The sequence below is a fragment of the Phaenicophaeus curvirostris genome, chromosome 5 (genome assembly GCF_032191515.1).
Source record: "Phaenicophaeus curvirostris isolate KB17595 chromosome 5, BPBGC_Pcur_1.0, whole genome shotgun sequence".
Classification (NCBI taxonomy): domain Eukaryota; kingdom Metazoa; phylum Chordata; class Aves; order Cuculiformes; family Cuculidae; genus Phaenicophaeus; species Phaenicophaeus curvirostris.
In genome coordinates this window covers 29202940-29226903 of record NC_091396.1, presented here as the reverse complement: position 1 = coordinate 29226903, position 23964 = coordinate 29202940, and the positions used below count along the sequence as shown (strand labels likewise).

At 38.4% G+C, this 23964-nt stretch overlaps 1 protein-coding gene across 5 annotated transcripts in view; it reads right to left on the bottom strand.

The window, feature by feature from the left end:
• Nucleotides 1-23964, bottom strand: part of PHF21A (PHD finger protein 21A) — a 133335-nt gene that overhangs the window by 85571 nt on the left and 23800 nt on the right. For all 5 annotated transcript variants that reach the window (XM_069858058.1, XM_069858056.1, XM_069858057.1 and 2 more), the window contains exons 2-5: nucleotides 16604-16644; nucleotides 9296-9431; nucleotides 5427-5459; nucleotides 3189-3254 (exon numbers count right to left, since the gene is read on the bottom strand). In XM_069858058.1, the coding sequence (XP_069714159.1) occupies nucleotides 3189-3254; nucleotides 5427-5459; nucleotides 9296-9349 (153 nt within the window). In that variant the 5' untranslated portion in view covers nucleotides 9350-9431; nucleotides 16604-16644. The remainder of the gene's footprint in view (nucleotides 1-3188; nucleotides 3255-5426; nucleotides 5460-9295; nucleotides 9432-16603; nucleotides 16645-23964) is intronic.

Below are 23964 nucleotides of genomic sequence, written 5' to 3'. Positions count from 1 at the left end.
GACACTATCATAGAATATAAAGCGTAGGGAAGAGTGCTGAGACTATTACTTTCCTACAAAGGTGTGAAAACATAATAAAAAAACAGTTCTGCACATCAACAGGCTTAATTCATATTTACAACCCAATCTTGGATTTGGCAATTAAAACTCTTGCAAAGAGCTACTCCTGACTTCTCTTTACTGAGGAGAGGGGTAGGGGAAGAAAGAGGAAACCAGTTTTAAAACCGGTGCGCTCTGTTTCCAAACTGCAGCATTCATTCATAACCGAGAAACAAGGTTGTTAAACTGAATTCACCTTATTGCACTCAGATTAGAAAAGGTTAAACACAGTCTAGAACTCAGTGGTAATAACAAAGAGACTAGCAGAGAAGAATAATCGTCTGAGGGATTCATGCTTACTGCCCTTTAAATGCAAATTATCTTCAAATAAGTTTGTCTTTTTGAAATTTTTCTTCTATATGATAATACAACCAGCATACATTGCTCCATCACCTCAGGTGAAACAAACCAAATCATTTACTTTCACCTCTTTCACATTTTCAAAACAAAACATGACTATACGACAGACCTTACGCTGTAACAGTTTAACCCTCCATCAGATAAATTTCTTTAGGTTCTATATGCCGCACAGCCTACTTGCTTTCTCTTTGTATTTTGCCAGATCTCTTCAGTTTCACAAGCTTCTGAACTGAGCTGTCATCATTAATTCTCATCAAGAAGCCTAACCTGTGATGAACCACTGCAGCGACTGGCAGCAAGTGTCAGCACTACTCTCACAATGCCTCAGCAATGGAGAAAAGTCCTAAAGCAACAAAAAGCTTTTGGCTAACCCATCACTGACTTAGATGAAGACTTGTGCAAGAACCAACTTTATTTAATAACAGAGCGAAGAAAAAGGGTAGGTTAGGCTGACGTAACATTTCAGAAGCCAGAAATATTTCTGTATTCTGCCTGACACCAGGGTCTCAGCTCCATGCCACTGTCTCGACCAGGGATATCACACAGGTTAGAACTGTAGTTTTTCACATTTCATTAAGAGCTTATCAAACAGTGATGGTTATGCTTTCTGTAACTGCCCACAGTGGAGTTAGGCTCTCAGAGTTTATTCCCTGGACATTAGAATCGAGTCTACTTACTTGGCTCTAAATAAGAGTACAGATAACACATTAAGAAACACACTTCACAATGTAAAGCATTTATTTACTATGCAAAACTGCACATTTCTCCATGCTGTGTGAAAACTACATTATTGGATAATATTCTCCACCTAAAGCAACTGATAATAATTATTTTTCCTAAAGAGAAATGAAAATTACAATGGTAAAAAAGGTCTTTGCTGAGCTCTCTAAACTGCTGCTTGACTCTGCATGACTAAGCCACAGATGTGTATACAACAGTTCAACAAATAAGAGGGACTGAGCATTTCTCTGCATTGGAAAGGTGTGGGTTTTTTTTTTTTCTAGCATCCACATTTTCCATGACCATTGCATTTTGGCAGCCAAACTACTTCAATTACTTCTGTTGTAGATAGAAAAAATATTTAAACTTCCTTCACCCAGAAGTTTAGCGTTCTGCTGACAATCAAAACCCATAAGAACACAAAGAAGAAAATTGGACTGTGACTTCACATTGACTGTATTCACTGTGTGCTGGAAGTAAAGTCAGAAAATTATTTTTCAAAGTCTTTTGGAAACTTGGCCCATGTTCATCCCACAAATAAATGTGCTTTAGTACTTTCAGCTGTAATTTTCAGGAGAAAAGATACAGCTGCATTTCTGGTGATGGGTAATATAAAAATGCATGTCAGTATATATCACTCTCACCTAACTTTTTAAAGTTATGAATCCAAGTTTAAAAGTTACAGCAAGACATAATTCTTTCTTACCTCCCACTTGCTGTCTCACTGCCTGTCCCTGCTGATCATGTGAACTGGCAGTCAATACGAGTTGCCTCATGGCATCAAGGCAAGCTAATTTTGAAATTACCACAGGCCCCCAGAGCTTACCAGAGAATTCTGAAGTTGCTTGCTGTGAAACAGCCACATGCAGAGACTCATGCCAGTTTTAGAGAGTAAATAATTCTCAAGAGAGGCATGTCACCTCATCAGCAAAACCTCAGTTTTTGTTGCATTAAAATTCTCATTAAGAAATCATTTTCTTTATCTGTACACATTCCTTCCTAGACTCACTGTTCTACTACTAAAACATAACAAAATTTTTAGTAAACAAAAATTCCAGATAAAAGTTAATTCGTGTCTGCCCATTTCTTTAGGAAAGGTAATTATCAAAACAGAACACAATGCAGATAATGACAGATGACTGCAGGTATCCAGATGTGAAAATGATGCCTAGTTATATTCTTACCTATGCGCACATTATAAAATGTTTCCTCTCGTCAAAAATGTTATCTATCGGCCTAATTTGATTATGTTATTGCCACAATAGCAATACAGAACTGCTTAAATCAGTTTAACTTGGGATTGGGGAATGGCATGAGACCTTTTTTGTGTGCGTTGCTGTTTTGCTTTTTTATAAACATAAGCGAGAACAAGTTTTGTAGATCTCTCATTGTTACTTATTTTCCTTCTTCCAACCCACAAGATGCGCCTTCAAGTTCCGCAATCTTTCTGCTAAGCATTCAGCTGTAATTATTACTCATACTTTAGACCTGTCAAAGAGAATTCCTACCAAATGGCAAACACGAGACATTTGTGGTGCAATTTATCATGGTAAACACACACAAATAATTTCCAAATTGTCTATTAGGTACTGACATGAATTTAGTTAGTCTAGACACAAGATAAAATTCCTGCATGCTCATTCAGGCATACAGTGTGGACCAGCTAAAACAAATCTAAAGGTTTGCCTTAAGCAGAATGGTCTGGTTTAGAATAAGTTTCAAGACAATAACAGAGAAAAAAAAAATAATTCATTTTCCCAACTCCCTTAATACAAAATACTAGTTTTAACTTAAGAAAAAGCGCAATGGCTTCCACTGATTACACTAGTCGCTTGTTTGATAGACTCGCAGTAGCTCATCCTATCTTTTGTTGAGACATCAAACAAAAATCAAAAATGTCTGGTTTCTCACACTTATTTTTGCACTTAGAAACTTAGCAGCTCTCTTGGAAGCTGGGAAAAGAGACATCTTTAGAATAGGGTGTTAAAAATACATCTTTGTTTCCCTACCTGTTTCTCACTCAGAGCTGTGATTTTGGCTTGAAGTTCATGAAGCTGTTTCTTCAAATCAGCGTTCTGATTAGAAAGAAAAAATATCTGTGAGAAAGATATTCCACTTGTTAACAGAGAGTAGTAGCAGGAAGGTGGGTTTGTTTTGGTTTTTTTGTTTGTTTTTTTTTTCTGCATAGCATATGACAAATACAGCACCTCTGGATGTGCAGCCAATAAAATTCAAGAGGCTCAACAAAGCCTTAGTTAAGTCACCGAGTACAACAATAATCAGTGGACCATTCTAGCACTCAAGAGAGACAACCCAGTTTGGAACGACAATTTCATTAAAACATCCATTAGTGCTTAGCAGATTATAAAGCACATATGTACATTTCATTGAACTTACAAATTAAATAAGAAATGTTTGTTAATAAGTAATACAGTAGTATCGCATTATATACAACAGTATGCTATGGTATGTCACCTAAAGCATTCTGACCTATGGTACTTATGCAAAGTCATTATCATACGTTTGACTGTGTAGAACGTCAGCAAACATATGTTAAATTCATTGACACGTGTCAAATGAAGGTAAGCCTACCTAAACATTCATTTCCATGTATGTTTATGCCTTAAACTGTATTTAAGAGAATTACATTTGCCTTAACACATTATTCATATCAGTGCTTTGCTTACAATAGCACTTTAAGATTTGAAAGCCAAAAGCATCAGTATAAAGATGCAGTCAGACAACATTTTTTTCACCCGGACTCTTTCCTTCCCATTAAAAATATAATAAATTGTCCTCAGTTTAAAGCCTGTGAAGCTCTGTAGAGACATGACAGGGAAGTGAACTTCCATACATTATTCTCTTTTGTTGCACTCGTCTATGTTGTAAACTCTTCACATTAGATTATGCAGACTTGCTGTACTATGCAGAAATATTAAAACATAGGAACTTCATGCTCAGGACAACTTTTCCAACCTAGTGATTCTGTGAACTTCCCTATTGTTATATTCCTCCATACAATTTTGAAATTCATTACAATCTCAGAGTTTGTAGATAGTCTTCTCCAACACAGACACAATTCTGGCAAAACCAGATTTGACCAGTCACCCTCCCTTCTTATAGATTCCGCTTCAATAGTAGGGGATAAAAATTCATTAAGAGCATTGGGAACAGGGACCAGATTTACTCTTCTTGGCTACAGGAACTTTGCACGGTTGTTTGCAGCATGACCTTACTTTCAGCGGATACGACCAGAAAGCAAACTGCTCTACAAGCTAATCATTAGCAGACTTGCCCAGCAAGTAAGAGTAGCAGACCTTACCCAAATTCCATCAGAACAAAGAACCTCTAGAAAGCATATTTTCCAATACCCTATTCCCTATTCACCCCTTCCTTCCTCATCAAGGGTCTAACTACCTGACCGTTACAAAAAGCTGCCTTCCCACTCCACTGAGCACAGAAAAATATTTGTTCAGAAAATTCAAAGGTATTTAGTATTGCATCAGGACAGAAGCACTTAACAGCAAGTCTCAAGTGAGCCACCTTTATCATTCTACGCAATGTTTCAGACTGGTTAGAGAACTCCACAGAACTTCCCATGCAGCACACTAGAGTGCTTAGTTGCTGCACAAGCTAATCCAGTCTCCTTCTGCAGTAGTTGGGAAAGGAGAAACTTCTGCTCTCTATGCAAGAAGTCTACCTATCCAACTTCAGTAGCTTTGAAACACCAAGGTCAAGTGCCCACTCTCTGGACATCACAGCGCTGAGGCTAGATATGCAAGACAGTCAGCCCAAACACAGCATTAAGCAACATTTTTTATTTGGACAAAATTTCTTGGACAGACTACCCTACCTCTTCTTATAGAACTGTCAACCCTAATGTTCACACTTACTGACACTCAAAGAAAAAAAAAAAAAAGCAAATTTTATCCACAGCAGATTTTATAAAGAGCAGCTTCCAACAGAAACAGAAACTTACCGCAAGTTTTAACAGCGCCATAGAGCACAAGAGCTGATTGATTCATTTTATTAAGAATACGAGGCAAAAGGCTCCATAAGAGTTCTGGTTTGTTTAGTTTTTTTTAACTATCCAGCAGTCATTGTTTACAGACTTGTTCATAATCGTTTTCTTCTAAACATTTCATCAGCAAGGAAGAACATGATCAAGAAATCTAGAATTCTCAAGCTTCATGCACCATTATTTCCTGTATTTTTAAGGGTAAATAATGCAATATAAGACTAGTTACCTGTGGATCTTGCTTCATTTGGGCAACCAATTTCTAGAAAGAAAAAAGACGCAACAATACAATGAAGATTCTCATTACAGATCTTGAACAGTTTAAAGTTCAACATTTTTAAAGAACCTTTGTAAAAGCAAAATATTCAGTTTACAGCATTTCTATAGCAAAAGCTGGAATCCAGTATTACATAATTTCCAAACCCATTCTTATTAGTATATTAAAACCACCACATGAAGCCACCACTTTTGCTCCTCCTGAACAGCTCTTGAATAAGTGATGCCTTTTATAGACAATTTAAGCCAGCTGGGTAAAATAATCTAATAGCTCTGTTTCCCCTAGAACTGCTGCCTTCTTTGCTTGCAGTCACAAGAAACACAAATCACATAACTGCTGCAGGAACAAAAGCTGTTTGTATATTCAAGAGCAGAACATTTCAAGTACTAAGGGTCTGCTTGTACGCTAGCTTGGCTGGTACCACATGGAAGAATCATGTTAAGAACTATATTTGCCACTTTTCCCCCTCAGAGAGAGGTTGAGATCATTGTAGAAGAGATTCTCTGCACATCCAAGGGAAAGCAGACAGACGGTTACCATTCACTATTCTTCCTCCTTCACTTCCTTCAGGCAGCTGCAGGAGAATGTTCTGTCTTAGCAGTAGACTGCAAAGTTGCCAGACTGCCACCAAAGAAAACCAGAGCCCAGAGTGAAGAGGCCACATAAATAAAAATTCCCCGATTTCTTTCTTTATTACAGCCATGTTCATCATCACATTGCCACGTCCCTTCCACACATACAAATTAAAACGTAGTCTTACTTTCTTTCCCATTTGCTCATCACAACCAGGAAAAGTGAGAAATATAAGGACAAAGCAAGCAACAAAATACATGTTTCATTCCACCTGCACTGATACTGCTCAGAGAATTCAGACTTTGTCAACTAATTCACTTTAGAAATTTCACTTCACATACCAAAACCAGTAGTAATAATAAAAAAAGCATAACACAAAGATAATTCTGCACCTCACCACAGCTGATTTTCTTTCTAATACTAGCCAATAGCAAACAGAGGCATCAGCATGATGTCTGAGTGTTGTCTCCCATCTTTCACAAATTTACATCTCTGATGTCTTCAATAGATTATGTCTTAGGCCTACTAGGTAGTAACACATTTTTCTTCCATTAATTTGCCTTCATTACTTTTTGAACCCAGGAAAACACTCAAGCTTCTGTGACAATAATTTTCAAAGTTAGACTATAACACTCAATGTGTGGTGACCTCCTTTTTCTTTTGAATCTGCCTCCCAGTAACGCAAGCATAAGGGGCAAAAAAGATCCTCTTAAGTCAAGAGGATTTGGAATTTGGACTCTGTGATCTTTATGGGTCCCTTTCAACTCAAGATATTCTATGACTCTATGACTGTTTCTCTCATCATCTTCCTACGTTTTTTCCACATCACACATTCTCCTATCAGTCATCGCTTCTTCAGCTTGAAAGTCTCCTCATTTATGAATCGTTCCATTGCTTTGTTGACTCTCAGCACTCTTTTCTGTACTCCTCTAGTTTGTCTTGGTCACCTGGAGACAAAGTTTAAAACTGCATACAACATTTGAGTACTCTGTATTGCAGGAACTCCTTCCACAGTACTAACAGCCAATTCACAGCTTGCTATTCCAGATGTAAAATTGGGACCGTTTTTCCAAAGTGCATCACTTGGCATTTACCTACACTGTTTATTGTTTCATCACACTGTCATTCGGTGTTATGGGAGCTAAGGTATTACGCTACCCTATGTTACCCACACTTAGCTGATTATTCATGGGTGCTTTCTATTACATCAGTTCTACAAAAAAACCCAAATCTGTCAGTTTTTATACGAAGTACTTGCACAGACTCAGTCATAAGACAATACAGTTAGTGACTGCGAACAGTTCATGAAATATTGCTAAATTTTGGATCACACAATACTGTGTCATGCAATCATAAAAGAAAAAAGAGTGTTCTTTTGCACTGACCCCAAACGCAAGCTAAATTTAAGATATTTTAAAACCTACTGATCTTTTTGCTACAAAATGAGAAAAAAATGGATGTTTTAGGTTCTTTCCACACATCAGCTCAAAGAGTGATCCATGAAGCCCAGTCCTTCTGTGAGGAGAGCTAAGCATAACTCCTTTAACACCTCTCATAATCAAAACTATGAAGAGCAGAGTGTTTCAAATTAACCTCAATTAAATCCACACAGTATCAGAATGGACTATTTAGATTTGAGGCATCTCTGTTCAGGGCAAGCAATATAGCTTGGATATAGAAGATATCTGAATATTCAAGTTGTACTCTGATATAGCAGTCAGACTTCATTTATGGAGGATTTTTTGATCACCAAAGCAAAACAAAAGAAAATCGCTTTTTCTAAACATTCAAACTACCTATTAAAGGCCTAGAGGAGGTGTTTAAGATATACTTTGCCAGAGCAGTAGCATCAAAATTTCATACAGAGTTCTAGAGGTGAATTGGAATAGGCAGGAATCAAGAAGCTATTCTACAATCAAGAGCAAAGTCATACTGAGTGGCCCTTTCTAAAACTAGGTAAGCAGTCACAAGTGACATGCTGCATCATGAAGCTAGAAGGCTTTGCTCACAGTGTGGAGCTGAATTCTATGCACTCATCATAGACAACTGTCCACCACTTACAAGGTGACTAGGAACTATGATAGTATGAGTGTTGGCAAGCTTTTATAAAGAGTCCTCAGAAAAAGAAATATTAGATAAGCAAATGATGACATGTGATACAGTTGAAATAAAATGCCACGGGTGATTTCTGAATTTCCTTACCCTGATAACAAAACTTCACTGAAGTTTTGAATACAAGGGCCTGGGAGTTTGAAAAGAGCAAAGTACTTGTCTGTAGTTCTAGAAATTAATTTTTAGCTTTTTCAGGTTTTTTACCCAGAAAAGTGGTATATTTTTAAAACAGACATAGCTTCCTTTTACTGATGCACCTATTCAAGTCTTTGCCCTATGCTCCTCATTGCAGCAGCTACTGAATGAGTAGTCTAGAAAACTTCTTTAGACATCAGGTAATTTGGAAACATTTTCCAAATTTTATATGAGTGAGTTACACTCATAACGTAACTCACAATACATGTCTTTTATCCATTGTGTAACAGTTGTGAGTCTCGGGTACCTGACACAAATACTTGGAGAACTGTCTTTAGAGAAGGTCTCATTTAATGTTGAGGTTGGCAGCTACTCTGTGCTTATGGCTGTAACAATTTTGTTCCAAGAATTAACATGCATCTGTCCTCTATATTTGCTAATTAGGTGTTATTGTTACTATTATTTTTAATATTTCTCATTGGTATTGTACTGGAATGGCAAACTGCAACACTACTGCTACACAGCATTGGACAGGCTATCAGTAAAAGACACGACATGTAGTGAAATTTTTACATATTGGTTAACAAAACCATACTATTACAAGCTTAGAATGAAACTACAAAGCACTACACATTTCACTTGAAAGTTTCTCGACTGTATTCTTCCATTGCCAACTGAATACTTCAGAACATTAGAAATACCTTCCAGCCATACGTTGCTGAGCACAGAGTTTTCAGAATGTTTTTATCACTGCTACAACATACATATAAAAAAAATTCCACATCCACAGCCTGATATGCAGATTTTTCAGATTTGCTGAGAAGCAACAGGTGGTGGGGTCAAAATGCAGATTATACAATTCTAAAGTAGCTTCAAGCTTATAAAACAATTATTACTATAATTGTACTGCTATTACTTAATGCTACCATGAGCTGCAATATATCAGCAATACTAACGCTGCTATTACTTGAAAATACAAAGCAAGAAAGAATGCAAATTACCTGGTGAACCTGAATTTCCACTTTCAAAGCCTCCTGTAGAGTCTGCAGCTCCATTCTCTACCTTCTCCACTTTCTCTAGAAGTGTATTTGCTGATTCCAGTGCCTTTAGTTTCTGCTTTCCTCTTCAATACCAATGCTAGAGAAAAAGAAAGGCTTTGTTTTAGTTAGTGAAAGAGAAGTCAATTTGAAGAAAAGGAGACTATAACAGAGCAGGAATTCAGTAGTGAACTGCATTCAACAGCAGCTTTCTAGCCTAAAAACAAACAATCTTTATAACATAAGAAATATACAGATTGTACAAAATGTCTGCCTTGGAGTCGTTTAGCAAAATTTGTTACTTCCCACATATCCCAAAGTTGACATACTTGTCCCTTATCTTAGTTTGCAGGCAGCTATTTCCAACCAATATCCTCTTGCAGTTGCATATTAGATTAAAAAATTAAACTACTGAGGATGTTTTAAAAATCCATGTAGATGAGAAGATATTCTGGAGACTAAATTCTGCAACCCAAACAGCAATAAATTGTTAAACGGAATGCACTGCATTAACATACTTCCATGGTACTATAGAGCTGTTCTTAGATGGGATGGTCTGCATGCAATCTGACAGAACAACATTAATATATTAATAACACAAACTTACAGCAGTGGGTTGAGTTAGTAATTTCAGTGGAAACTTATTTTGAGAGAATACAAGACTGATATAAAGCAGCACAAGACTTATTCAAAGATCATTAATTTTAGAACCTCTTACTTCTACCGCAATTCCACTCATAGAACATGAGTTTACTATCTTTACTTATGCTACAGACAAATTAATCCCCCCAAACACTGACACAGAAAAGCCATACTTTAATAGTCAGCCACACTTCTAAAAGCCTCAAAAGTTGGATGAGAGATTTGTTCAGAAATGTTAAAACTATCAGCTTCTAAAACAGGATTAAGATTCCTGTGTCCATCCCATATGCTCAAATTACAATGGAATCTGTGTAAAAATGGATTAAAAAGACATCTATAAATACACACACATAAAAGCCATTGGAAAACATATAGCAATCCTTCCAGTCACTTTTCCATCCCAACACCACACATTAAAAAATTACTGGAGTGTTAAAATAGGTTTGGTTTTGGGTTTTTTTTGAAAATTGCTCACAATTATTGCACAGGTATCTCAGTCAACTCAGAGGCCCTCATAACAGGACTTTATTGCTCTCAAAAGTATATTGACAGCTTAGATCAGACAAGTATGCTGTAAAAGGAGAGTAATTCATGCAAGATAAAGAATTTTATTTTAATGTCTCACTACAGTAAACTGAAGTGCTAGACAAGTTTGTGAACTGAAAATAAGAAGTTTGGGGGCAATGGTGCTTTGTTCTGTTTATTTAAATTAATTGTTTCTCTTTCCAAATTGAAATAAGCTATAAAAAGAGAAGAATATAGAGAGGTTTTAAAAAGTATTATATTTAAACTCATTATATTTAACTCTTTGTTTGTGCTGTCTGCCATTAGGTTGAAGTTACATATTTAAATAAGAGAGGCCTGATCAGACTTTCTAGTCAACACATGCATTGACCTTCCGCAAGGGCCTCTCCCACACGTGACACAGAAGAGCAAAACCAGCTGCCTTCACAGCACTACTCTCTATAAAATTATAATCTGTATCGAGGGATACATAGAAATTGCATATAGATCCCTCTTCCATTACCACAAACAGTAATGAAAAAACAAAACCCCAGATTATTACTTCCACTCACTAATAAGAACAACTCTAGCCTGCATTAGGCCCCTACTGTTGCAGTTTCCAAATAAACCACACTTCAGAAAAGCACATGGGAGAATGGCTAATAAACACTGGAATGCACTGCTGAGGCAAAAAGTCTTTCATAAGCCTTGGAAATTCGATTTTGGGATATGGCAGATGCAGCCATAGTTTCTTTCTCAGTTTTTCTTCAATAAAAGAGAAGGCACTCATGAGGAATAGCTAGTATCACCCCGTAACTACACATTAACTTTAAAGCTAAGGGTGAAACAGTTGAAGAGAGCTAACTGAGAACGTAAACAATCTCTCTGATTTTAATACATGTGATTGTAAAGCCCAGAACTAGTTTCCAGGAAAACCGACACAGTACTTTTGTAAAAAAACCATAATGATTGAGCAACTACTATTAATGCACAACTTAATTAGGCAAGACAGAAATTGTAGTATTGATTGTTCATTAAAAGTAATCCAATCTAATTTCATAGATAGCTTGTACAGCCAGAAAGATTTTTTCAAATTAATTTTTAAAAGGTTTAAGAAAAGGTGATAGTGCTTAATAGAAGGAACTGGTTGCTCAGCCTAGCTATGATTAGAGGTGTAGAAATGAACAAATGTAATTCACTGTTGTACTGAGGAACACATATTGAGACAAGTAAAAAAACAAAACGATTCTAGTAACATATCAATCTTTGTTTCACCCAAAAATAAGGTGCAATTTCAGATTTCTTTCATTGTAATTTTAAAAGTTAACAAATTTTAGAATTCCCTAAAATTTATTCCTTGTACATATAGATTTGAAACAGGTGCCATACTACAACATCCTGAAGAATTAATTTCAATTCATAAGACTGAAATTTCCAAGAAAATGCAAGCAACTAAAACTTTTGAGTTCTTTTTTTGAGGGGTGAGAGGGACAGGGTGTTTGTTGGTTCTCTAACTCTTGATTCTTTTTTCTTCCTTCCCCTCCTCCAACATTCCCATTATAGCCTTCAAAGCAACTCACTCTGCAGGATCATTTACTTCCAATTACCTTCTGCTGGCAAAGATCCACTGAAAGCCATTTTAAACATAGGAAACAACCTCCTCTTCAAAAAACTGTCTGATACGTAAGGAAAGAGAAACCAATGCTGCTCCATCAGTGAAGGTCACACAGAAAAGAATAACCTTCTGCAATCACCTCTGCCAGCCTTTGTAATTGTCAGCTAGCAGCACAAATGTTCTCCTTAGTAAAAGAAGGACCACAACAAGCAATTACAAGAATTTTTTAAAATTACAAATAAGATACCATATATTTGGCAAGGCATCCCAGACAGTGCATACATTACCTCCCCCTTAAAGACAAAGAACCAGGCAAAGGATAACTACCCAAAATTATCACTGTCCAAAATTCCCTCAAAGCACCTTTTAGCAATTACCCAGTGATAGTTTAAAGGAAAAAAAAGTGATCATTCCTTATATCCAACAAATCCCAGGCTGTATGTTTCTGGTTTATGTAGAATAATTTCCAGAACTATCTACAAGGGCAGCTGGTTAAATATTGGTAGTATTCCCTTTGAGAGCAGGTACAGAACTACATAAGCGAGCGGTCACAAGCATTTTGAGTGCAAAAATCCTCAATATTTTCAAACTTCCATTCTTTTAGACTGAAATTCAAGGGAAGATTTAAAACCTTAAGTCCAGTTGCATTATAAACCACCTAGAATACCACATCTGAAGATGTATAAAAACATCCCTGTATTAATCACAAAACATACCACATCTCCATTTTAACTCTTATGACAGCAGAATAGAGAGCAGCTTTCAGTGGATGACTGAAATTGCATGGATGGGTTGGTGTGCCAACATCCTTCATCCCATTAGTTCTTAAAGGAAAACATGCAAATGTCTTTCAATACTAGAATCAGTATTTCCAAAAGAAAAGCAGAGGATTGTGGAGTACATGCATCTCTCTCATATCCAGATGTACTGCCAAACCTCAGCCAGGTAGAGCACTGAAAGCAAGAGGTAAATTTGCCACTCCTTGGACTGATTTCAACTATTGGAGATAGCAGCCCTCCATTCAATTTCTTGCTGACATTATTTGTTATAAATAATACCTTATTTCTCATGTAATGGCTCCAAAACTTAAAAGTTCAAACTCACATAAGTACCTCAATACCCTGCAGTTAAGGTATCAGATGTTTATATACTGTATAAATATTCAGAGACTGAATGAAATATCAAACTCTGCAAAAATCATGTGAAGTGCATTAGCACTTCTCTATTAATTTCCTCAAATACAGTCCACATCAGAACCTCTACAGTATCACAAAGATATTTAAAGAATGGCTATTTTATAAAATATGCTGGAAACATAGCTGATGGGGGGGTGCTGAAGTGCATTTACACCAATGCACACAGCATGAGCAATAAGCAGGAGGAACTGGAAGTTATTGTACAGCAAGGAGATTACGACATAGTTGCCATCACAGAAACGTGGTGGGACGACTAGTATACTGGAGTGCAGTTATGGTGGGGTATAAACTTTTCAGGCAGGACAGGAAGGGTAGGAGAAGTGGTGGGGTAGCCCGCTATGTTCGAGAGTGCTTTGATACCCTCGAGTTGGATTCTGATGATGACAGGATCGAGTGCCTGTGGGTTAAAATCAGAGGAGCCCACAAGAAGGCGAGTATTGTGATGGGAATCTGTTATAGACCACCCAGCCAAGAAGAAGCAGCTGATGGGCTCTTCTATAAACAGCTGGGGATAGTCTCAAGATCACTAGCTCTTGTCCTTGTGGGAGACTTCAATCTTCCAGATATCTGCTGGAAGTACAATACAGCAGAAAGGAAGCAGTCCAGCAGGTTCCTGGAGTGTGTGGAAGACAACTTCCTCGCACAACTGGTAAGTGAACCGACAAGGGAAAGTGCCCTCCTGGACCTGCTGTTTGTGAACAGAGAAGGCCTTGTGGAGGATGTGACGGTTGGAGGATGCCTGGGACAAAGCAATCATGAAATGGTAGAATTTTCAGTTCTATATGAGGTGAGGAGGGGGATTAGCAGAACAGTCACATTAAACTTCCAGAGGGCAGACTTTGGACTGTTCAGAAGGCTGGTTGACAAAGTCCCATGGGAGACAGTCCTTAAGGGCAAGGGAGCCCACAAGGGTTGGGAGCTCTTCAAAAAGGAAATCCTAGCAGCTCAGGAGAAAGCCATCCCTATGTTCCAGAAAAGAAGCCATTGGGGAAAAAAAAAACCAGCTTGGTTGAGCAGGGAGATCTTAAGGGACATCAAAAAGAAGAGGAATGTCTATGAGCTTCAGAAGAAGGGACAGGAGTCTTGGATGGACTACAGGGAGAAAGTGAGATTGCGCAGAGGAAGAATCAGGAGGGCTAAAGCCCAGCGAGTGCTCAACTTGGCCAAGTCGGTGAAAGTTAACAGAAAATCTTTCTATAAATACATTAACAATAAAACGAGGACCAGGGAGAATATTCAGTCCCTATTGGATGCAAATGGAACAGCTGTGACAAAGTCTGAGGACAAGGCTGAGGTACTTAATGTCTTTTTTGCCTGTGTCTTTAATAGTAAGGAAAGTTGTTCCCTCTCTGTACCTACCCAGGAGTTAGAGGAGCAGAACAAAGCTCCCATGATCCAAGAGGAGGTGGTTAGAGACTTGCTTGCCCAGCCAGACACCCACAAGTCTATGGGGCCAGAAGGGATCCATCCAAGAGTATTGAGGGAGCTGGTGGATGTGCTAGCCAAACCCCTTTCCATCATCTCCCAGTAGTCCTGGCTGACTGGGGAAGTTCCACTGGACTGGAGGCTGGCTGATGTTGTGGCTGTCTACAAGAAGAGTCAGAGGGAGAACCCAGGAAAACACAGGCCTGTCAGTCTGACCTCAGTGTCAGGGAAAATGTCATGGAACTTGAGTGATCTTGAGTGCTATCATGAAGCACGTGCAAGAGAACCAGGTGATGAGGTCCAGTCAACAGCAGTTCATGAAAGGCAGGTCTTGCCAAACTAACCTGATCGCCTTCTATGACAAAGTGACTCGGCTTCTGGATGAGGGGAAGGCTGTGGATGTGGTCATCTTGGACTTCAATAAAGCCTTTGACAGAGTTTCTCACAGCATTCTGCTTCGGAAACTCTCAGCCTCTGGACTGGACAGGCGCACACTCTCTTGGGTGGAAAACTGGTTGGATGGCTGGGCCCAGAGAGTGGTGGTAAATGGAGTTAACTCCAGCTGGAGGCCAGTTACCAGTGGGGTTCCCCAGGGCTCAGTGCTGGGTCCAGCCCTGTTCAATGTCTTCATCGATGACCTGGGTGAAGGCATTGATTGTACCCTTAGCAAGTTTGCAGACAACACCAAGCTGGGTGGAAGTGTTGATCTGCTAGAGGGTAGGGAGGCTCCAAAAGGATCAGAACAGGCTGGATTGCTGGGCTGAGACCAATGGCATGAGGTTTAAAAAGGCCAAATGCTGGGTCCTGCACTTGGGGCACAACAACCCCACAACATTATTGTTGCTATAGACTGGCAGTAGAAGTCCGGCTAAAAAGCTGCCTGGAGGAGAAGGACCTGGGGGTGCTGGTCAACAGCCAACTGACCGTGAGCCAGCAGTGTGCCCAGGCGGCCAATAAGGTCAATGGCATCTTGGCTTGTATCAGAAACGGCGTGACCAGCAGGTCCAGGGAGGTTATTCTCACTCTGTACTCGGCACTGGTGAGACCACTCCTCGAATCCTGTGTTCAGTTCTGGGCCCCTCACCACAAGAAGGATGTTGAGTCTTACGAGGAGTGGCTGAGGGAACTGGGGTTGTTTAGCCTAGAGAAGAGAAGGCTGAGAGGAGATCTTATTGCTCTCTAGAACTACCTGAGAGGAGGTTGTAGAGAGGAGGCAGCTGGCCTCTTCTCCCAAGTGACAGGGGACAGGACAAGAGGGAATGGCCTCAAGCTCTACCAGGGGAGGTTCAGGCTGGATATCAGGAAAAAAAAAATTCACAGAAAGGGTCATTGGGCACTGGAACAGGCTGCCCAGGGAGTCACCAACCCTGGAGGTATTTAAAATACAGGTCGATGAGGTGCTGAGGAGCATGGTTTAGTGGTTGATAGGAACGGTTGGATTCAATGATCCTGTCTTTTCCAACCTAGTGATTCTGTGTGCTCCTGTATATATACATAAAAATCCAAAATGCTGAACTCATTCAAAAAGCCATGAGTGCCTCCTGCGTGTACGGAAAGACTCTGAATAATTTAGAATTTTAGACGGAAGTCTCTGTGCACCAGAACTACCTTAAATTTAGTTTACATAGAAAAATAATTTAACATTATTTTTTAATAGATGTATTATCCACTGAACTTACAGAGCCTTGGGCCCAAATGTCAGCCCTATAGTGGTTTTACCTATAGGAATGGGGCTTCCATCAGTAACACTTTTTATGATTTAATTTCTGAATATAAGAATAGATATGATTTCAATTTCTGTAGACATCAAACCTTTCCAGGAGTGGATACCAGCTCTTTGTATCATCTATTCTTAGGTAAAACATCTTAGGCCTGGGAAGAAGTACTTACCAGTTTTAAGAAAGTTATTCCCTTTAGCTCTCTACCTCCTCCTACAAAATAAATACAAACAAACAAAAGATAATTACAAACAGCTTAGTTACAGTTTCAAACAGAAGAAGAAAAGTCAAAGATTTGGAAAGTTGGTAGGGGAGCTGTTTTGGTTTTAGGGAGGGTTTTTGTGTTTGTTGGGTGGGTTTTTTTGTTTTGGGGCTTTTGGCTTTTTCTTTTTTTTGAACACAAAAGCTAAGTATAAAAATACCACTTAGAAAGAAAATCTCTTTAACATGGCAGAGAAAGCCAAGGAGACCTACAATTCTAATCTGGATTAAAAGACAAACTATTACCGTCACTAGGGGAAGAAGAGATTACAGGTACAAGCTTTTCTAGTTCTGTGCAATGCCTATGTCCCCCCACCTCCCCCGGGGGAAACACCTCCTCTCCGTCACATTTATTAACATTTAAGTCCCAAGCCCTGTCAGTTGCCACAGCTAAATATGACAAGGTTACCCTCCCAGACATTTGCCCACTACCTCTGCTCGAGATTGTACCAACACAACAAAGATGGTGGAGCAGGTGGTGTGTCAGCACAGCCATGGCAGCTTAAATCCCAAAGTACTAACATAAACTGAAATCAATGGCAGTTTAAGCTAATGTGTTAGGTCATGAACAGTGGAGGCCAAGAAGATGTGCTGCCCATTACACTGCCTGTGTCAAGGGAAGAACAACATCTAGCAGCAGACCAAAGTAGTACCTTTTAAATTATACTCACATGAATCATAAACTTGTGAGTCAGAGTCCTAAAAAAAGATAGCTAAAATATAAATGGTAAGTTATCTGCTCAATTACTTTGCCTGATGCTAAAAGAGGCCTCCCAAATACTTCAATTTTCTAGTAAAATACTAGAATATTAGCCTATTGTAAGCTTCAACTCCACAACTAACAAGATCTTTGCAGATGCTTCTATACATACACAAGTCATCGCAGAGCTGAAGTTCAAGCCCCAGCCTTATAAACAGACACAGCAGTAGAAAGCCACAATTGTCTTGCTCAGTGGAGTCCAGCACAAGGAGAGTGGTTTACATTCACTAGCCAGCAGAACCAGGGTGCTGATGAACCCCAAGAACAGAAAAGAAAACAGGAAGCCTACTGCTGGTAGTGACTCTAGCTCTCCTAGTCTCAAATTTTAGTGTGCATTTTGAACAACAAAATATTACAGAAGAAGAGTTATTACTTTAATTTTAGAGCAATTTCAGCTAAGTTTAAATAGCATTCAACTGGTAACATAGTAGGATATGAACTGAGGAGGATGGACTGTTTTGAGGCTATATTCAAATTATGTGCATTTGCTCCGGACACTGCAGAATTTGCAATACCCTCATTGTTGAGGGTGCTGAAGAGACAGGTGTGATTCTCAAACTCTAGTTGTCATTTCTTCAATATTAAAACCTTTGTTGTTACCTCCACAGCCCCCTATCAATCAGTTACTTCACTAGTACAAAAATCTATAGAGGAAGCTCTTTCATCATGCAAGCACAAACTGTTCCTCTTAAACAAGCAACTACAACTGCATCACCGCTCCGTTAATAAAAAATAATAATGAAAAAAAATCTCACTGCTGTATGTGACCAACTCTGGAAAGCTAAATCAAACAGTCAGTACTACATATCTGCAAATACAGTCTTGGAATAAAAAAAGCATGACTTTTATTTAAATCAGAAAAATATCAATTTACTTGTAGCACAAGTAAACACAAGCTGGAGAGAACCGTCACTTAAATAACACCATGAATAACTTTCCTTCCTTCCTCATTCCATTGAGACTCACCTCCAGAACAGGACCTCTGCTTCATCAAGACTGAACTGTGCAGAAAAAAAGCTGCACAGTTACAAACCTTCAGATTGCACTTAACCACTCTGAAAGCTGCAACCCCAAGCTGCGAACCCAGGGGCTTCTGAGGACAAAGTTAGGAACACCAGGAGTTAAATCATGACTATTCCAAGTGATTTGCTGTGTTGCCTTGGAGAAGTCACTTAAAGAGGACTTAGACAGGGAATGAAAATATATTTGCATCCTCTTCCGCACATAATTTACTACAGGCTTTGTTAAGTGTTTAGAACAAGTTAATGTTTGAAAGTCAAGCCTTCAGAAATACAAAATACTTTAATTTTGCCCTCATGCAAGTCAAGTATTTTTACAGGCATCTCTGCCCTCATTTAGCAGAGGGGACAAGCTTAAAGAATGAGAGTTTCTTTTCATTCCGAGTTTTCAGTTTCCATGTTTTTTTTAATTCAACATCTAAGCTCTACAGCAAATGAAGAATTGGTTTCCACATAAGCAGCACACTAACGAGGGCCAGAGAAGACCTTGTGCCGGATACATGCAAGTTTTGTTAGACAGGGAACTGAGACAGAGAAATTAAAAACAAGCACCCAAGCCTGGTAAATCCAAGCATCTTAAACAGACTTACCTTTTCCATTGTTCCTAACATTTTTAAAGTAGAGAAGAGTTTATGGCCAACTAAATCTGTAGCTTTGGTTCTTAACAATTATCTGCATTTGCAATTACTGGGAACCAGCACAGAATAGTGTTAATGAAAAAGGTACCAGATAAAATCTCTTCTATAGATGAAATGAGAGAAATGGGAGAATTTCTTGTTCACAGCAAGAGTACATACACAAATTCATACTGCCTCTCACTTCCTCTGCAAAACACACTAGGAAGTTGAGATTAGACAGTTCACCATCACTCACATCTAAAGGTATCACGAAATCTTAGCTATTCATTTTACTGAGGTTGCGCTTTGTAGGCTCTTGAAACACATGTTATAAGCTGTCCAGGGTACAAGTCTGCAGGGCTAACTCTCAGATTATTACAGTATATTCTGCAATATTTGGGATTTCTTAAAATCCCAGCTATGGGAGTCGTATTTCTATATCCACCTCTGCTTGCTATTAAGAACACCGCCTTCTTCCCAGAACATATATATGATCAGAAGAAAAGCTTGAGCAACACTTAAGTATGCTTAATATACATGAATAATAATAATTTAAAAAAAGCTTTAGAAATATGTTTTTCTTAGTGAGACAGTTGGGAATCTGATGTTAGCATTACCAACAGGAAGAGTACTTAAGGTACTAATCCCCATCCTCCCCCCTCTAATAAAAAGGCTCTTTATCTTTTTAAAAATTCTAGACAACATATGTAAGGAAAAGTACACCACCACTACCAAAACAATCATTCTGCAGATCAACTGTAAACTTTTTGTTAAATTTTGTGAATTAGGAGAAAAGTTACTCATTTCATGGGACTGTTATAAAAATTAAGACCTCAAACACGAAACTCCTATGTTTAAAGCTTGGTAGCCCCTGAGGACATCAGAAGATCTACACAAGGTGGTTAAACACTTTAGTATACAGCAGCTGAAAGTTTAAGCCTATTTAAATGCTAGTTATGTTTATATTAAGATGTCTGGTTACACCAACCAGATATTTGTTGTTACACAATAAAGCTTATGCTACTGTATCTAGAGATTCATTTGGAAAAAATAAGAGAAATAAAACTCCATGATTAGCCATTTTTAGATCACATTTTCCTAACTCTGGAAGTAGCACATTTAGTGTTTGACCATCTAACTTTATTTAGGAACTTCATATCTATATATCACATTACAATATTTAATTATGTAACTTTTACTTTTTGCCAATAGGACCTCAGTCTTGTTCAGTGCACAAGATTAACTCAGATGAGGAAGGACTAATTGTTGTGCACAGGTAATTGCAGGCCTAACATTCTTTCCCATTCTGGAGCCTTGCTTAACAATATTAGGGGTAAAGCATTAAAAAAAAAATTTTTTTTGGTGGAAAATACACTGCACACAGACAGGATTAACAGCTTTCTCTAGACCTCTGTCTAGCAACAGGCTTCCTTCCTACATTTGAAAGGCGAGCACTCTATCAGTATCTTCCAGGAAAACAAGTTTTAACATTCACTTTACTGTGATTTTCAAGTCAGAAATTAAACAGCCCATATTCCCTAACAGGACAGGATTTCTGTAGTCTCAAGAAAAATAGAGGTCAAATAGCCCAGATAGGGGGTACACAGGCTAATGTTTCAATCGTCACGTTAACAGGACCAGCACTGATGCTTCTGTGATTAAAAACGAGCCTTCCATGTGCCCATGCAAGGAATCTCATCTTGCCATTGTGCTGCAGCTGGGAGAATGTTCAGTAAGCCCCAGTAACACATGCCAGGCAGGTGCTAAACATACCAACAGGATTGCCCAAGATAACTCAGACTGCACTGAAGTCTACTAGTCATACCTTCCAGTTTGTCCGTCTGCTCAACTCCTTTATAACTTCTTTTTGCTCCCTATTCCCACCCAAAACCAATAGATAACTTCTACTAAAATGGTCACAGAGCATGGATTTTCCATTGACACACACAGACAACCTACAGGATCCGAACTATAAGCTCCAATTCTGTCTCTAAATTCCTTCTGCCACTATGATTAGCCATAAAACAGAAGCAATTTGGATTTTAAAAACCTGAAGTTCATTTGAGTTGGGAATAGATCACTCCACCTTCTCTGAAACAGTTTAGAAAACCACCAAACTAAGTTTAAATGGAGGCATGCAATACCATCATTTGTCTTTGCAGAAGCAGTACCATATTTAACATGGAGAAGATAACCTGAAAGACTCATAAGAGCTAAAAAGACCATCCCTGTTGTAAAGACAAATACTCTTCACAAACTGGTTTAAAAATATCAGCCAAGACAAGCCATGGCAGTCAAGCATACATATGCAGATGAAGATTACCCTCTTAGCTCTGCTTGTCCAATGACTACAGCTCCGACAGGCATTAATAACTCCTCCTGAATGCAGTCTTTCCTGGCATTGAGGGGGTAGGGAATGAGATCACACTCTAGTAAAATGGAAAACCACATCTGGCCTAGTGGAAAGTTAGCACAAGTGTGTTTCAAAAATTTCCAGATTCTCTCTCTCTCGTGAGCAGATTTAAGGTATGTGGCTTTGCAGATTTTACCCACACACAAATCCCTCCTCTCTGAGCAGCCTTAGTACATTTCTTGAATCAGACAAGCATGTTCTAACACCACTTACACTTGAAAGGGAAAAAGTTTTCATAATTTAACTCATGAAGGATTAATCACTTAAGCCATCTTTAAATTAAAACACTCATCCTCCCACTTCTTACACTCATCTACCTTCCCTCTTTCTATAAAGAAAATGTAAGGTGGTGCCATTTAAAGCAAAACCAACTCACAACAAATTCCACTCCCTACTTTTCTATTTCCATCTATAAAATGAATATGACTTTCAGGGAAACAGATTTTTTTAAATAAAAACTAACCTAAAAACTTAAAGAATGCCTCTTTAACTTGTGACCACTAGTAAGTCTGGTAGAAGTTCTTACTAATTTGATACCAAGGGCTCAACATATTCCTCATCTAGTCCCTTCTAACATTCATAAAACTATCATCTGTACACTTCTGGTTTTTGTACCCAAAACCCAGCAATATGGGGAAGTGTTACAGAGAAATATGACTAGAACACTAAGCCTCGCTTTGCTCAGTGAGTTGCTATTCACCAGTTTTAGAAGAACACAAAAACACCTTCTATGCAGAGTGGCTAAATACCTGCTCTTGTAAAAAGCTGGATTACTTGAACTTTTATTTTAGCAAATTACTTTCTTATTCAGAAAGATTGTTTATCTATGTGTACACTAAAAGGAAAACCCAGTCCTAAGTCTAAGTTTATCCTTTACTAACCGTACGATAGGAAAGTTTCATAAGAAAATCAAAGAAATTTTTGCAGGTTGGTGGGGTTTTGGTTTGTTCTTTTTTTTTTTTTTTAATAACACACCCAGAAAAATCAGTTCATTACTCTCTGCTGTTCTTTAGGTCTGTTGCAAATTTCCCATTAGAGTCACTAAGAAGTATCTGCTCTCCTTTCATATTTCAGAGACAGGGGACTATTTGGGAAAAAGGAGACAGAAGAGGGGAGAAGACTACTTTCAAGAAAGAACACACACACAGAGGAAGTTATAGTAATTGTTTTAGCAGCTGAAGATGGGAAGAACAATAAAAAAAATTGAGAAAATTATTCCAGTACCAATTCAAGTATTTTTCCCCATCAAATTCCATTAAGAATGGAGGCATCTCTAATTTCTTATTTTATTCCTTTAATCATGATGAGAAAGTTCATAATGAGTGTCAAACTATTGTTCCATTTCCAGCAATCCATTTTATCTTGGGAAGAACTGGGTTGCAAGAATGATGTGCTAGTGAGGCAGAAGAGCCTTACAAGCTTTGGAAAGAGGTCCAGAGTACAAAAGGGGATTACCTGGGTAGTGCTGCAAGACTGCAGGCATGAAATGCAAAGCTGAAGGTATCTCTGACTGTCACTGAAAGCATCACTACGCTTCTGATGGGGAGAACGTCAGGTACGTGCATGACCCCTGCTTGTACAAACTATCCTTTGGATTTAAAAAAAAAACAAACCAAAACCCCCCAAAAAACTAAAACAACACCAAATAACTAAAAAAAACCCAACAAAACCCTAAAAAAACAAACAACCAAAAAGCCCCCCCAAAAAACCAAAAAAAAACCCAAACAACAAAGAAAAAACCCAAACCAAAACAAAAACAAAAAAGAAAACCAAAACCAGAAAGACCCTCAGAGAAGCAGCCAACGCCTCAACCACAAAACACTGACATTCAAGGACAGCCACGGCCTTCCATTTCCACAGCAGAAAAAAGTGCTATGAACTCCACTTGCCAGCAGGGGGAAATGCCAAACAAGTGAAAAAAAGTTTAAAGAGCAAAACACTGAAGATGAGGAAAGGAATTAAAAAAACCCCAAAACAATGCCCCGCCCATCCCCAATACATAGCCGGAGCAGTTGAGGAAGGGAAAGATTTTGTTCCTGGATAGGGGAGACGGGATAAAGGAAACATATGACTCCGAGTAACAGAGTATCTTGCTCATTTTTCAGGTTTTAGGGAGGAAACAGTGAAAGTCCCAGTCAAAAATATAAGCATTTAAGAATAGGACCAGCAAGCAAAACCCAGCTTTCAGTTTCAGCGTTAGCACAAAGTGACTGTAAATCAATTAAAGTTTGCTCTTCACTGAAACGCTATATTTAAGAGAAGTTTTGCGATTATACAAATGAGAAAACTGAGGTGAAAGAATACGAATTTTTAAAGGACTATCAAGCATGAATATATGAACTACTTTACTTAAAATGAATACATATATTCTAGAAAAAAATATGCATTACAGAAAATGTCTTATTACGCTTACATAGAATATCAAGAGTCTGGACCTTTATTTGCTGAAGGAATTTCAGAACA